This window comes from Dermacentor albipictus, chromosome 2, assembly GCF_038994185.2.
Source record: "Dermacentor albipictus isolate Rhodes 1998 colony chromosome 2, USDA_Dalb.pri_finalv2, whole genome shotgun sequence".
Lineage (NCBI taxonomy): Eukaryota > Metazoa > Arthropoda > Arachnida > Ixodida > Ixodidae > Dermacentor > Dermacentor albipictus.
Genome location: NC_091822.1, coordinates 153,522,157 through 153,534,470, shown reverse-complemented (window position 1 = coordinate 153,534,470; position 12,314 = coordinate 153,522,157). Strand labels below are relative to the sequence as shown.

The window sequence follows — 12,314 nt, the reverse complement described above, 5'->3', positions numbered from 1 at the left end:
TACTACAGGAGTAAGAAAAGAAAATCCAGGAAGACAGGGCAGGCGAGCAGCTCAGAAGTGTACAGCAAACGATGCAGCAGGTAAAAGAAGAACAATGTAAAAAAAATAGAAAATGAAAATAAAACAGTTATTCCAAGCAACAAAAAATATATACGACACTGAAATAGTGCTAAAGTGTGAGACGTGACTGTTGCATAAATGTCTTAGCCACCGGCGACGAAATGGAAGCAATAAAAATAACTGGAAGGAAATGGCTAATGCACGGAAAAGAGAGAGCTCTCTTGTTATTGAACCTTATAGTATTGTTGATTTGCTCTGCAATTTCAAGAGTCTTCACGTAGATGCTCGCTTCCGCAATTCGCTTAAAATGAACGCGCATGGGGTCATTTTGGAAAACAAAGGAGCGGCCACTTATTAAGTGGTCAACGGCGAACCGATACAGAACGTAAAGAGCATTTTCACCGTTCCGCTTCAACGTTCAACTTCGTAGCGACGGTTGTTTTACAGGAACCGCACGACAGCGAATAGTTACAGTTCTTGTCAATCGCGTTGTGGCTTCAAACTTTTTGAGAAATAGTGCGGCTGACAACGCGGGCGACGTGGAACGTGGAAGGAAGGATTGAAACCGCTAACAAGTTTAAAGAAAGGAGTTCCCTCGTCAGGTTTTACGTAAAAGTGCTATCGATTTTTCCCTGCAAATGACTTGCTTTGACGTGTCAAATTTCTAACATTTGGTCACCGTCAAGCGCAGCCTTCCGATTTTGTTGTTCTAGTTTCAATTTTCGTTGTCAAGGTTTGTTTGGGCCTCGCTAGTACTAATTGTTAGCACTATCTCTCACTAATTCGGTTCGTTCTGAGAATGCGTTAGGTGATGCCACAGAACGTGGTAACTGAACTCGTACACACGCAAAGCGGCCCCCTAGTCTAAATATTGATACCCTGGATGAAAAACATTTAAGTTACGTTTCCAGTTAGATATTACAGTAAAACCTCGTTATAACGAAGTTAAAGGGGGAGCCAGAATTAATCGGTTGAATCCGTTACTTCTTTATATCCATTTTTGCATGTACTACACTACGAATCTATATGGGGACTTCAAGGGGAATTCAATATATCCATTATTTCGTTATATCCTTTTTTCATTATGACCAGGTTTCCCTGTGGTTCTATAAGTGCGGAGCTTCCGGTTTAGTTGGCCCTGCCTTTTTTAGAATTCTGTCTCAGAGGGAAATTATTAGACTTTCGTGCATTTCTTCCCCTTCGTCGAGTACTCTATTTCCTCTCACCTACTCCTGGTAGGGGAGTGAAAGCTGTGGCTTGCGTGAGCCCAACAGAACTCGTAATGCGATGCGTTCTCCTACTTTATCCGCGTATGTCCTCTTCCCGCGCTATGCCAACTGAATGGAAGCTTCACGGAAGGATCAGGCGAGCACAATGGGCGAGGGCTGGGGTGGAGGGGGGCAAGCCTTCCTCCGTTCTCCGAAACACGCAGCCAACTGACGTTACCGGCTGGCTAGCACGAGCACTATAGCCTTCCCTTCTCCGCACAGAACGGAGTTGCCCAGATGGAGGTCCGCCAATAAATAAATAAATAAATATATATATATATATATATATATATATATATATATATATATATATATATATATATATATATATATATATATATAACGCCAATACCCAGGAAGGGCGCAATTTCACCGGCTCTTCCCCATCTCCGTATAGCGACGATGGGAGACTTAGGCAAGCTGCGAATTGCGCCGCTGCATACATGCGTTTTATTCCTAGCTTGCACTTCCTTTTTTTTTTGGCGCTCTCGGGCGAAGCATTCCCACTGCTTTCTCTTTTGGCTCTGGCCCTTACGCGCGGGATAGACCAAAATCATTTCTAGTTTTGCTCACCGAGATGGGAACCAGGAGGCGTGCGCGAAGACGATGGTTGGAACGAAAACTGAGGACGTGCCTCGACTGGGCCGCGCCGGGAGATGATGGGATTTCTCTCGCTGCGTAGCGCAAGAAATGGCGCGAAGCTTTTGCGAGGTGTCGTAAGGGCTGTCGGTGTACGCGGGCCGTAGTTGTGGGACGAGCGAACAAAAATAAATAAATAAATAAACAGCGGCGCACTGCAGTCGCGTCCCTGCGCTGGCCGCGTTGAGAGCCTGGATATCGCGGGGATCGAGCTCGCATGCGAAACAGAAAAGCTTAGACGAGAGCCGACGAGACTTCCTCGGAGATTTCCCTAGCTGCGCAGAGCAGCAGCTGCAGCAGTGTGCGTAGTTTTTTGCGAGGTATTAGATTTTCTTTAAGTTAAGATTTTATAAACTGAGCGTTACCAAGACTATAAACAAGGGTGTTTTAAAGCTTTTGTCTCGTTTGCTCGGTAATCTAGATGCTGAGCTATTTCGTTTAGGTCTGCTGAGATTCAGCGGCTCGCTGTTGAAGGAACTGAATATTTGAGTTATGTCGCAATGCCTCAACTAGGTTAAAGACAAAATAGTGAAAACAGTTCTTTTTTTCCCCCTCATACGACTCACTTATCTAGAGCCAACGAACTTTTCTCGTCCTTTTAGAAGAGTTATCGCTACCCTTATATTCGACTTAATCAGGAGGCAAATAAAGCACCGAGCGACTGGATTGGCAAGGATTCTGCCACCGCCTTGCCCGACATCGCCACTTACCGACACTGCATGAACCTCCGTGTGTGTAATCTTGAACCTGTTGCGCCGCTTTAGAAGTTAATCTCAAATTCCAGCCTAGTAGCTCAAACAACAATTATCTCCATAGCTTACGCGGATACCGCCAGAAACGTGTAGTTATCACTGCTTGTTGATGACCTAGTTGTTTCATGCCTACTATGGCGCCACAGGATGCAAAAGAATGTGCAGTCGAAATGGGAGAGGAAATAGCGTCTTTCCTGTGCTGGTCTCGCTTCCCATTGGTTCGCGTCCTATTACGCCGTAATAAGAACACTGTACATTTGAGCTGAGGAACGTCTTTCACAAACTTAAACGGGTGTGACGTCGCCCTACGCGAGTGGCCTTCTGTGACTTGGCGCATTCCATCACTCGAGTTCTTCCAAGGATGTTGCAAGTGCCCTCGGCGACACGTCCGGCACAAACTGCTGGCGTCGATGATCACGTGGATAACCGCGTTGTGCACACGCGTCCTACTCACCCCCCCCCCCTCCCTCTCCGCCTGCGCAGGTGCGCGAGCTGCAGAAGAAATGCGAGCTCCAGAACGTGCTGCACGAGGAGCTGGTGCTGGAGATGGCCGCGCTCCGGCGGCAGCAGATGCAGCAGCACAGGACGCGGTCGGCCAGGGAGTCCTGGAGGGCCGGTCGCTCGCTGTCTGCGGAGGTGAGAGCTTATCGGCCACCCTTCCTTCGTGTGTACGTACAGGGAGGAGGACGAGGGAGAAGTCCCACGCTGCAGACTCCTTTGATGCCTCGCTAAGGACTTGCGACCCTTTAACTGTTCCGTGGTTGTACAAAAGCGGAGTCAACTGCACTCATACTTCTATTTCCTGGAGGTCTCCCTCTGAAGATCAACCTAACGCAACGCATGATCACAGTCGGCTGACCGACATAAATGGGCGCATTCGCCATAGCATGGCCATGGTTCAGGGATAAGGTCGCAGGGATGGAAAGTGTCCGGTGTTTTGCAGGTTGTGTGGTGCTCGAATTTGCTTAGCAATGCCCAAGTCGTTGGCGATGGCTGCGGATCTTATCGTAACATCCGGCATACGTTGTCCTAAAATAGAAGCGTGTGGTGATACCAATGTCGCCGCGTCTTTAATCGAGAAAGGTATCTGGACCATTTCTCTCGAAGTGTCGTGTTCAGCTTTGGCAGTTAGGTGAGCCTGGACGTTTCCTTGTATTCCGCAGTGTACTGGTATATGCAGGAGTTAGTGCAGACATGTCGTGTAGACCTTTTCACACAAGAGCTCAGTGAAGGGTCGCCATACTCTTCTTTGGACTGTTGCGAGCCCCCGTGAGTGAGCACGTGGGCTCTAAATCAAAACCACGTGCGCAGCTCTCCATAAAAGACGTGTTTTCGCGCTTCGATTTAAACGCATAGTATAGCACCTACTCGACAACCACCATAATTTCTGGGCGGTGTACGCTAACATACGCGGTACCTACGTGTCGGAGTCACAAGACTGCAGGCTTAAAAGTTTGTGGGTTGCAAGTATTCTTTATGCGACGCACGAACTTGGCGACGCATAGTTTCCCACTCGGCGCCCCATCGCCCTCCCCTTCTTCAATAAGACGGTATACTTGTGGTGGGCCGGCCTGGCGCTCTTTGGTCATATTTCGCCCTTACACCACGAGACACGACATTTATCATCGACCTTCGTTTGGCCGGGTGACACGAATACACGGAAATACCCCTGTCACGACAGGGGTATTTGGAAATCGCTGCCGTAGGCTTTCGTCCTGCAGTGGACACAAATAGGATGATGATGATCATGATGACAATGATGACGACAGTTGAATGCTTCGGAAAGCGATCCGCCTGGCCGTTGAGGCCGTGAAGACTCACCGTCCTCAACGCGCGGGGACTGCTTCGTCCTCTCCCCCTACCTACGTGTAGGTTAACAGGCGGGCACCCCAGCTCGGTGGAACAATAAAGTTTTCAATCAATCAATCAATCAATCAATCAATCAATCAATCAATCAATCAATCAATCAATCGGAAAGCGATTAGCTGCTTCGTGTCGCATCGAGAGCGGTGCAGAGAGCGCGACAAGGCGTCAAGGGCCACCCTCGCAACGCGGTGCCCCTCTCTCTCTCTGCCAAGGTGGTGCCTTCGGACCTGGGCGACCGCGCGAGTCTGCAGATTTCCGACCACCTCCTGCTGGAGGCCGAGCGCTCGTCCAGCTCGAGTCCGCGGGGCGGAAGCAGCGGTGGCGCGCGGTCGGCGTCGCCGACGCCCCTGATGGACACCATCACCACCACGACCACGACCACCTCGTCCTCGCGGCCGTTCCTCGACATGGCCCGCTCGGCCGGCGCCGACGCCCTCTCGCAGCTGGCCGCGGCCGCGGCGTCGGCTGCAGGGGGAGGGGCCGGGACTCCTTCCTTAACCTGCTCCTCAGGTGCGACGGGCCCCTTAAAGCGAGCAGCTTGGTCACGTACTACTGCCGCGTTACTTATGTTATTTGTCACAGAGTTTCCTGCAAAAATCACTAGAGGTGGCGAAAGACAGAACAAACACTCCGGAGACCCTGGTTCGATTCCCACCCAGCCCATCTTGCAAGTTGTTTTTTTATTTATGAAGTGCCTCCCGGTATTTATCGCTCACGGCCAACGCCGCCGGCGACACCGGCTTTTCTGCGACACGAGCTCCTTAACGCTGTCGCGTTAAAATACAGAAAGCAAGGCAGAGTAACTTAGTCGGAGGTGTTATTGGTATGCCTGTAGACTGTACGTGCTGTGTGTGTCTGTGTTTTGCGCCCTGAGTGATTGGGAAAGCTTTTGATTACTTCTCTTTTTTTTCGTAATTCAAATTGTTCTTTCGTTTGGTTTCTGTTCAAATTTATATTGTTCTTTCGTTTAGGGCATTAATTTTTTTTTTTACGTGTGGATTCAGAATACCGGACCTTTCATCAGCTCAACATCCCATACTCTCTGAGATAGTAAGCAAAACAAACAAAAATGGCATAACTGCCCGCGGTAGAGATCAGCGAGCATAAGTGTTAAATTGATTTCTTTAAAGTTTGTGCTCGTGGCTTCGAGCGAATTTCTGACGAAATATTCAATCGAAATTGCAATGATTCGAAATGGTTGCGTAAGCCCTGAGCGCCGTCGCCTTCTGGCGTAGAGGAAGATATGATGGCTTGAAATGTTAGGCCAAGAAAAGCGGATAAAGCGTAATAAATAAAAGCATGGGGACGTTTGAAGCCACAAGCACAAATATTTGACAAATCCATCGTGTTTATTATTCGCATGGTAGCTGAACCATTGCAGCAATATGGTTACCTCTAGCATTTTCAGTAAGAAACTTCATGTTCGTTAGAACGTAGACGGATGGCAGTGCTGAAGAAAATCGCACAATCCAACCATGTCACGACCTGGTGGGAGACAAAAATTCAACTGTTCCACTAAAACTGGCTGTTGAACTGCCAGTTCATTGCAGTGCATTGGTCCTAACAAGGCCCGCAAATCACGTCGTCTAAAACCAACAACGGAGAGAAATTTAAGAAAGAAAAGGAACCTGCCCCGATCGGAAGCTATCATTACAATTATAACGTCTGTTTGGCCATGTGTGGGTTGTCCCAGCTAACTATCATTTGGTTCCTCCGAGACTGCAATGTAGTCAAGCGAACATAATCCCCGCAGGCCGCAAATAGAAGGCCGTACATATTTGCCTAGCTGTAGCAGCAAATTTGCCTCTGAGATCTACGACGCAAGTGCCATGTTCCAAACCTGAGGTCTCGGAGGCCTGTAATTGCCAGTTGTGCCGCGCTCGCCAGATGCCACTGGGATGAAGACACACCTTTGGAGTGGTGTGATAAAGACAGACGGGGTGGTGACTAATTGTCACCACCTAGTTTCAAAGGGGATGCAAATAAATCGTCATCATCACCCCGCCGTCCTCACCCCTGTTTTAATGATGCATTTTAGAAATCGTAATTCTGGAAGAAATCAACATGCGATGGAGCGAATTCGAGAAAAGGGTGTGCTCTGTGCAGGACGTGCAATTTCCTAAATGTTTGCGAAAATCTTAAGAATTTTTTTCGTACGGAGGGAGTGAGTGCAAAATTTCAATAGGCTGTACTCGCATGTTTCCGTTCTTGCTGCTAAAGGCCATTTCTATGTTTAATTTTTGCTTCTTTTGTTTATTTTGCTTTTAGTTCTGACGCTTTATTTCCAACGTGACCCTCGACGTATCACTTTCTCGGAGTGTGAGTATAAACACTTTTGCTTTCTTATATTCTGATTTCTTTCTTCTTTCTTTCTTTTTCTGAGTTTGCCTTCGCTGCTTAGCCTCCATTTTTGTTTATTGCTTGATCAAATATGGTATTCCAAAGAAGGTGTATCGGTGTTTTTCTGTAAGCCACGGAAACTTTCTCGAAGGTCGTTAAAATGTTATACCAGCTTTTACCACCTTCACCCGCTCATTTAAGGCGGCTCTGTAGCATCCACGTTTTCAGTTGCCCTGATTCTCCCGAGAGCTTTCTTTGACGAAGTGGCGTGGCACTTACTTTTTAATTACATTTCTTTGCGTTACCTCCAAAAGATGTTACTGGCGACGTCAATAGAACAAATGTATATCTATTCAAAACGTATCAAAACTCGCCATCACCAAGCGGGTTGTCTCATTTAGTGACCGTTACAAAAGGTGTAGATAAATACACGTCGCATCCTCCCATAGATTCGCACGCGCACTACTTACGCTTTGTGCCCATGCGCATCTAATTCTGTTAATGCTTCTGTCTGTTGCGGCGGTCGACGTTACAAGTCGCCGCTTTGCTTCGGCCACGGTGTTCTTTACGCATTCAGTAAGACCTGATAACCATGGGCGTTTTGCAGGGCGTGCGGTACCACGTGTTCTTCCTCCGTCGTCCTGACTTGACGATCTCTATGCTCATTGACACGCCAGTGGTTTTATAGAAAGTGAACAGCTCATAAAGATTAGGGCGATATGCCTATGCATCAACAATCTTGTCTTCTTTAGGCCTTAAAGGCCGCCCGAAAGCGATGCGTGCAATTTCCGCACTTTCTGAACTCGATAGACCGCAGTGACCGCCGGAAGCCTTCATGGCTAGCTCAGGACGCGTGCACAATCAGCGCTCTTTTTCTCCTTTCTTCCTCTACTTCCATTCTTGGATTACCTTACTCTGTGTAGGGTAGCAAATCGCACGTCCATCTGGTCGACCTCTATGCCTTTCCTCCTCATATTCCTCTGTCATGCACTTCTGTGGAATGGGTAGCATGTCCATAAGTTGTCTACAAGATGTCTAGAAAAGATGGTGACGAAAACACATGGAGGCAATCACGCAGTGTATTGATTGTCTTTAGACTAGTGTATATACTCAATATGTGTGTACATTCACAAACCCAAGCGAACGCTGCCAGTTCCCTTAGACCGCCTCCTAAGCGCCGGGCCCTGGCGGTGTTTCTGACATGAACTAACAAGAAATCACTCGACAGAAGCTCAAGTGTATATGTATATATTCATGAACTTCTCCAATTGATGCACGTTTTCCTTGTACGCTTTCAAATCACTCTTCGCTGTTTGCCACGTTTTATAACCGTCGCCTGTCGAAGCCTCATGCGGAAGCGAAGTTGTAAGTATAGGAAAACCAATCAATCTCGCAGGCAAGCACAGCACGGAGTTGTCGTTGACTCGAGCGTCCCCTGCGACCACTTCGACCACGAGGGAAGTGGACCGAATCTTGGCGAGGATCCAGCAGGACAACCGGGTCCTGGCCGAACTCGAGAAATCGAGGGCAACCATCGGTAAGCCGTTGCAAATGGTGATTTTCCGCCGTGGTGGTCCTATGGCAGTAATTGTGCTTTACACGTTAGGCTCGCCTTTAAATCACAAAGGTGCGTGACAGTTTCAAGCGGCAGAACTTAGGACCGTGGCTTTTTCACTCGTCTTTCCTTTTTTTTCTTTTTAAGTACCACAAATGATAGAAAGAGATGTTGGCGATTTGAATGTAAGGTGCCGTCTATTTCTTGCTTCTCTGTGTGCCTGGTGCGCTGTTTTCTTACAGAGTAAATTTTTTCATGGCGATTCTTAATGCAACGATCAAATGAACACCGTAAAATGTGGACGCTAGTGCATGATGCACGAAGCACCTTTGCGCGATATCATTTGTTCTCAGTGCACATTTCATGAGCACCGTGCCGGAGTAATTACTCGCCGCAGTCGTGCATCGGTTTTGATGTTATACTGCTGAACACAAGCTGGTAGGTTCCTGATCAACTCCTAGACGCAGGTTCCTGACCGCGGTGAGGCCACCTTTAAAAGAAGGCGGAATGCGAGAAAAAGAAGGTCATGCATCTAAATTGAACCAATGACAGAAGTTCACACGAATATGGAGGCTTGATGTTCACTGCCCTGACGAAGACAAGCATCCTTGTCGAAAAGATTGCTCCAACGGAATCCCTTGTTCGACCACTGTTAATAAGTTCGCTCATTTAGGTGCGCGTCAAAAAACACGAGGTGGTCAAATTTGATTAGGGTCCTTCCACTTTCTCCGCAGCTGACTGTGCACCTTTGTAACGTAAAACGCCATCGGTGATTAAGTAGCTCTAGCATAGGGAAGACGTACTGCCGTAGACGTTGTTACGTATCGCCTACGACGCGCGGTAAAGCCAGCGCGGATGCAACGTACGCCGGAGCTTCGTTCCAAGCGGCGGACATTTTGGCCCGTTCGGAGCGGCCGCGAGCGCGCCCCGCCGAGCGCGTCCCGGCATGTTCAGTGCCACGTGTCTTTGTGTGTGCGTGTGTGTGTGTGTGCCCACGCTTGTCAAAGCGCGGCAGCCGGGGAGAGGAGCTCCCCCAGTGTGAAGCGAGGAGGTCTGACCGGCGCCGGCCCGTCTGATGCGTCACCTCCTTGTCCCAACGTGTCTCTCCGTCCGTCCGTCGCCACCGTCACGTGACGTAGTCCCATGACCTTCCCTCTTGCTCTCAACTCCGAGAGTATAAGAGCAGCTGCCCCCGGACGTCAGGAGAGAGGCTCCGATTTCTGCTGTTGAGTAACGTGCTCTCCCGTCTCTCTACTTCGGTCGACCTGACCGCCCGCTCTTTGCGATGCTAGAATAAACAAGTTGTTCTGTTAGCAGTCGCCTCATGCTTTGCTGGGACCTTCGGATGCTTCCAGTGTGCCCCAGGCCGCCAGGCCTACGCTACCCTTGGGGCTTGCGACCCAGTTGCAATAACGGGCGTCAGCACTGAGGTTCCAACAGCCGGTGCCATCGGTGCGGATCAAACAACGTGCACCGGAAACGCCAACAACAGCATCTCAGTGCCTATAGTGGCGTCATTTTTGCGACGTCGCGATAAAACATAGAGCCAGAAACAGTCTGGTGTTGCACGACCATCTTCCTCAAGCGCATGCTTTCCCGATGGCCATGTCGATCAAGTCTTTGCCAACACGTTTACGCCAGCGGGTAATCGGGAACTTGACTCGTTCATTGCAACGCAAGTGCCCTTCGATTTGGTTAAGCAGTGTGCCACGTGACATTGCCAGCGCTTCACCTGGTCATTGACGTACGTCTCTTGCGTACTCACTCGCTAGCACGAACATTGCTATGCCGAAGGTGTTTGCTATTGTCGACGACTACTCCGTGCGGCTGGCGTATCCGCAGGCTCACCGGTCTCCGTGGCCAATCTGGAGCGGCTTCGGCAAAACATCGAGGCCGGAGAAGCCGCCAACTACGGCATGTCGGCGACCGCCGCGGACTCGCTGTCTGCCTCGGTCGCTGCGCTACTTCTCCAATCGCAGCTCAGTGAGTGACAATGGTTCCAGTTTCTTCCTCTGTAGTGTATTCTAGCGGTACTGTCTTCGTACGTAGTGCCTGAATAGATTTCGATCAGATTTGCTGCATGGAAAGGCAAAAGTCGAACTGTGTATAGTCACTATTGGGGGGTGATCTTTTTAATAGACGCAACGTTTGATTTGTTCGTTCGTCTGCTTGCTTGTGTTGCAAAGTGAGAGATAGAGGGGGAGGGCGGAGGGGAAGGGAACAGAGAAATGAGCTGAAAGTCGGGAAAGATATTTGCGTCGCCTTGTTTTGATCAACTCGCAAACAAAAACGCGTGTGACAATATTTCTGTAAGCGGCACCTTATACAGCGTTTTAAGCGACATTCAATCAGCCTATGCACTCTTGCGTCTGACCCGTTCTGCGTGGTTGCCCTCCCTTTCTCTTGGCAGAATCTTCATTTTCATCGCCAGCCATCGACCAGCTCTCCACAGAACCTCATCGGACAAGCCAGCTTTGCTCTCAGCTCAGGCCAAGGGCCCTGCAAAGTGAGTCGTGGGTCACGTGGTTACCGCTCTTTCTTAAGACCTTTTCTTTCCTGCAATAATGTCCTATAGACGCTATACCTATATCTGGACCTTGTGAAGCAGTGTTTCTTGTTTCTTTTTTTTTTGAGCAACTATGGAAAAATCTGAATTCCATGTATGTTTTTTTTTACATTTTATTTTGGCTTTCGTGTGTGCTCGAAGAGGCTCGTTTGACGCAAAAGAGAAGTGTGCATGTACAGTCTTGAACGGAGCGTCGTTGCCGCTGCAGGGTCGACGGTGACGATGCAGGAGCTGGACGGCCTGATGGCCAAGCTGGAGCAGGACAACCGCATCCTGGCGGAGCTCGACAAGAAGCGCTCCTGCCTAGGTCGGTGCACGGGAAGCTTCCCGAGGGCGTCAGACGTGTCATTGGTTGGGATGTCGTAAGAGAGTGCGGCAGCGAATAATTGAGCGAGAGAGAGAAAGTGAATGTGGGTGAGAGACGACGTCGCTCATTGGATGAGTGAGCGTGAGTGTATGAGAGAAAGAGAGAATGTGTCTGTATGGTTCGGGGTGGAGGAGATGCGCGCGTGAATGGCGTGGTACGTGCGTTCGAAAAAGAGAAACACTCAGTGAACTGAGTGCGAAAGATGGCGTTAAACGTTACTGAGTGAGCTAGTTTTGGAGTGAGATAGAGAGTTGGAGAGGTGACCGATTGAGGCTGGTGAACCATTGAAATAGAGTGAGAGGATGGGTTAGTGTGAGAGAGCGCGTAAGGGAGAGAGTGATTTATTGAGTGTGAGAGAGGAGTTAGCAAGGAAGAGTGAGAGAAAGTGGTTCGACTCTGGGAACGATACAAAGTGAGCCAAGAGAGTTACTGAGTGAGCGACGATTTACCGATTGATTAGGTTGTTCAGCGTTCCCTGTTAGACAAATAAAAAGATGTCGGGAGATGGATACGACGAATGACCTGGCAATTTTTTTTAACGGGTTATGCAGAAAAGTCAAGTCGGCTTTGCCACTACATTTGCGGAACAGCTGTCATTACTTCCACGCGAGAAGAGTGTGGGAAATAAAGTTACATTGAAGCGTTACTTCGATGACAAACCATGCCTTGTTCAAAAGCGAATCGCATGAGAATGATGTCAGGACATTAAGAGGATATATTTTTTCTTTATTTCTGGCAAGGCATCGCAACGGAACTGAAACAAAAATCGAGAACCACAAAAACAATAAAGGGGCCTCATCTTTTCTCAAACCGAAACTGAACCAGAATATTACGATTTTCTTTTTTCATTGCGGAGCGAAATGGAAAGAAGAAAAAACAACGGTTTTCGGTTCAGGTCTGC

At 48.7% G+C, this 12,314-nt stretch overlaps 1 protein-coding gene across 4 annotated transcripts in view; it reads left to right on the top strand.

Annotated features, from left to right (window-relative positions):
• The window catches only part of Rbp (RIM-binding protein), a 471,200-nt gene that overhangs the window by 369,682 nt on the left and 89,204 nt on the right, over positions 1-12,314 (top strand). For all 4 annotated transcript variants that reach the window (XM_065430255.2, XM_065430253.2, XM_065430254.2 and 1 more), the window contains exons 9-15: positions 3,203-3,355; positions 4,798-5,095; positions 6,854-6,904; positions 8,322-8,462; positions 10,323-10,463; positions 10,891-10,986; positions 11,255-11,353. In XM_065430255.2, coding sequence (XP_065286327.1) covers positions 3,203-3,355; positions 4,798-5,095; positions 6,854-6,904; positions 8,322-8,462; positions 10,323-10,463; positions 10,891-10,986; positions 11,255-11,353 — 979 coding nt within the window. The remainder of the gene's footprint in view (positions 1-3,202; positions 3,356-4,797; positions 5,096-6,853; positions 6,905-8,321; positions 8,463-10,322; positions 10,464-10,890; positions 10,987-11,254; positions 11,354-12,314) is intronic.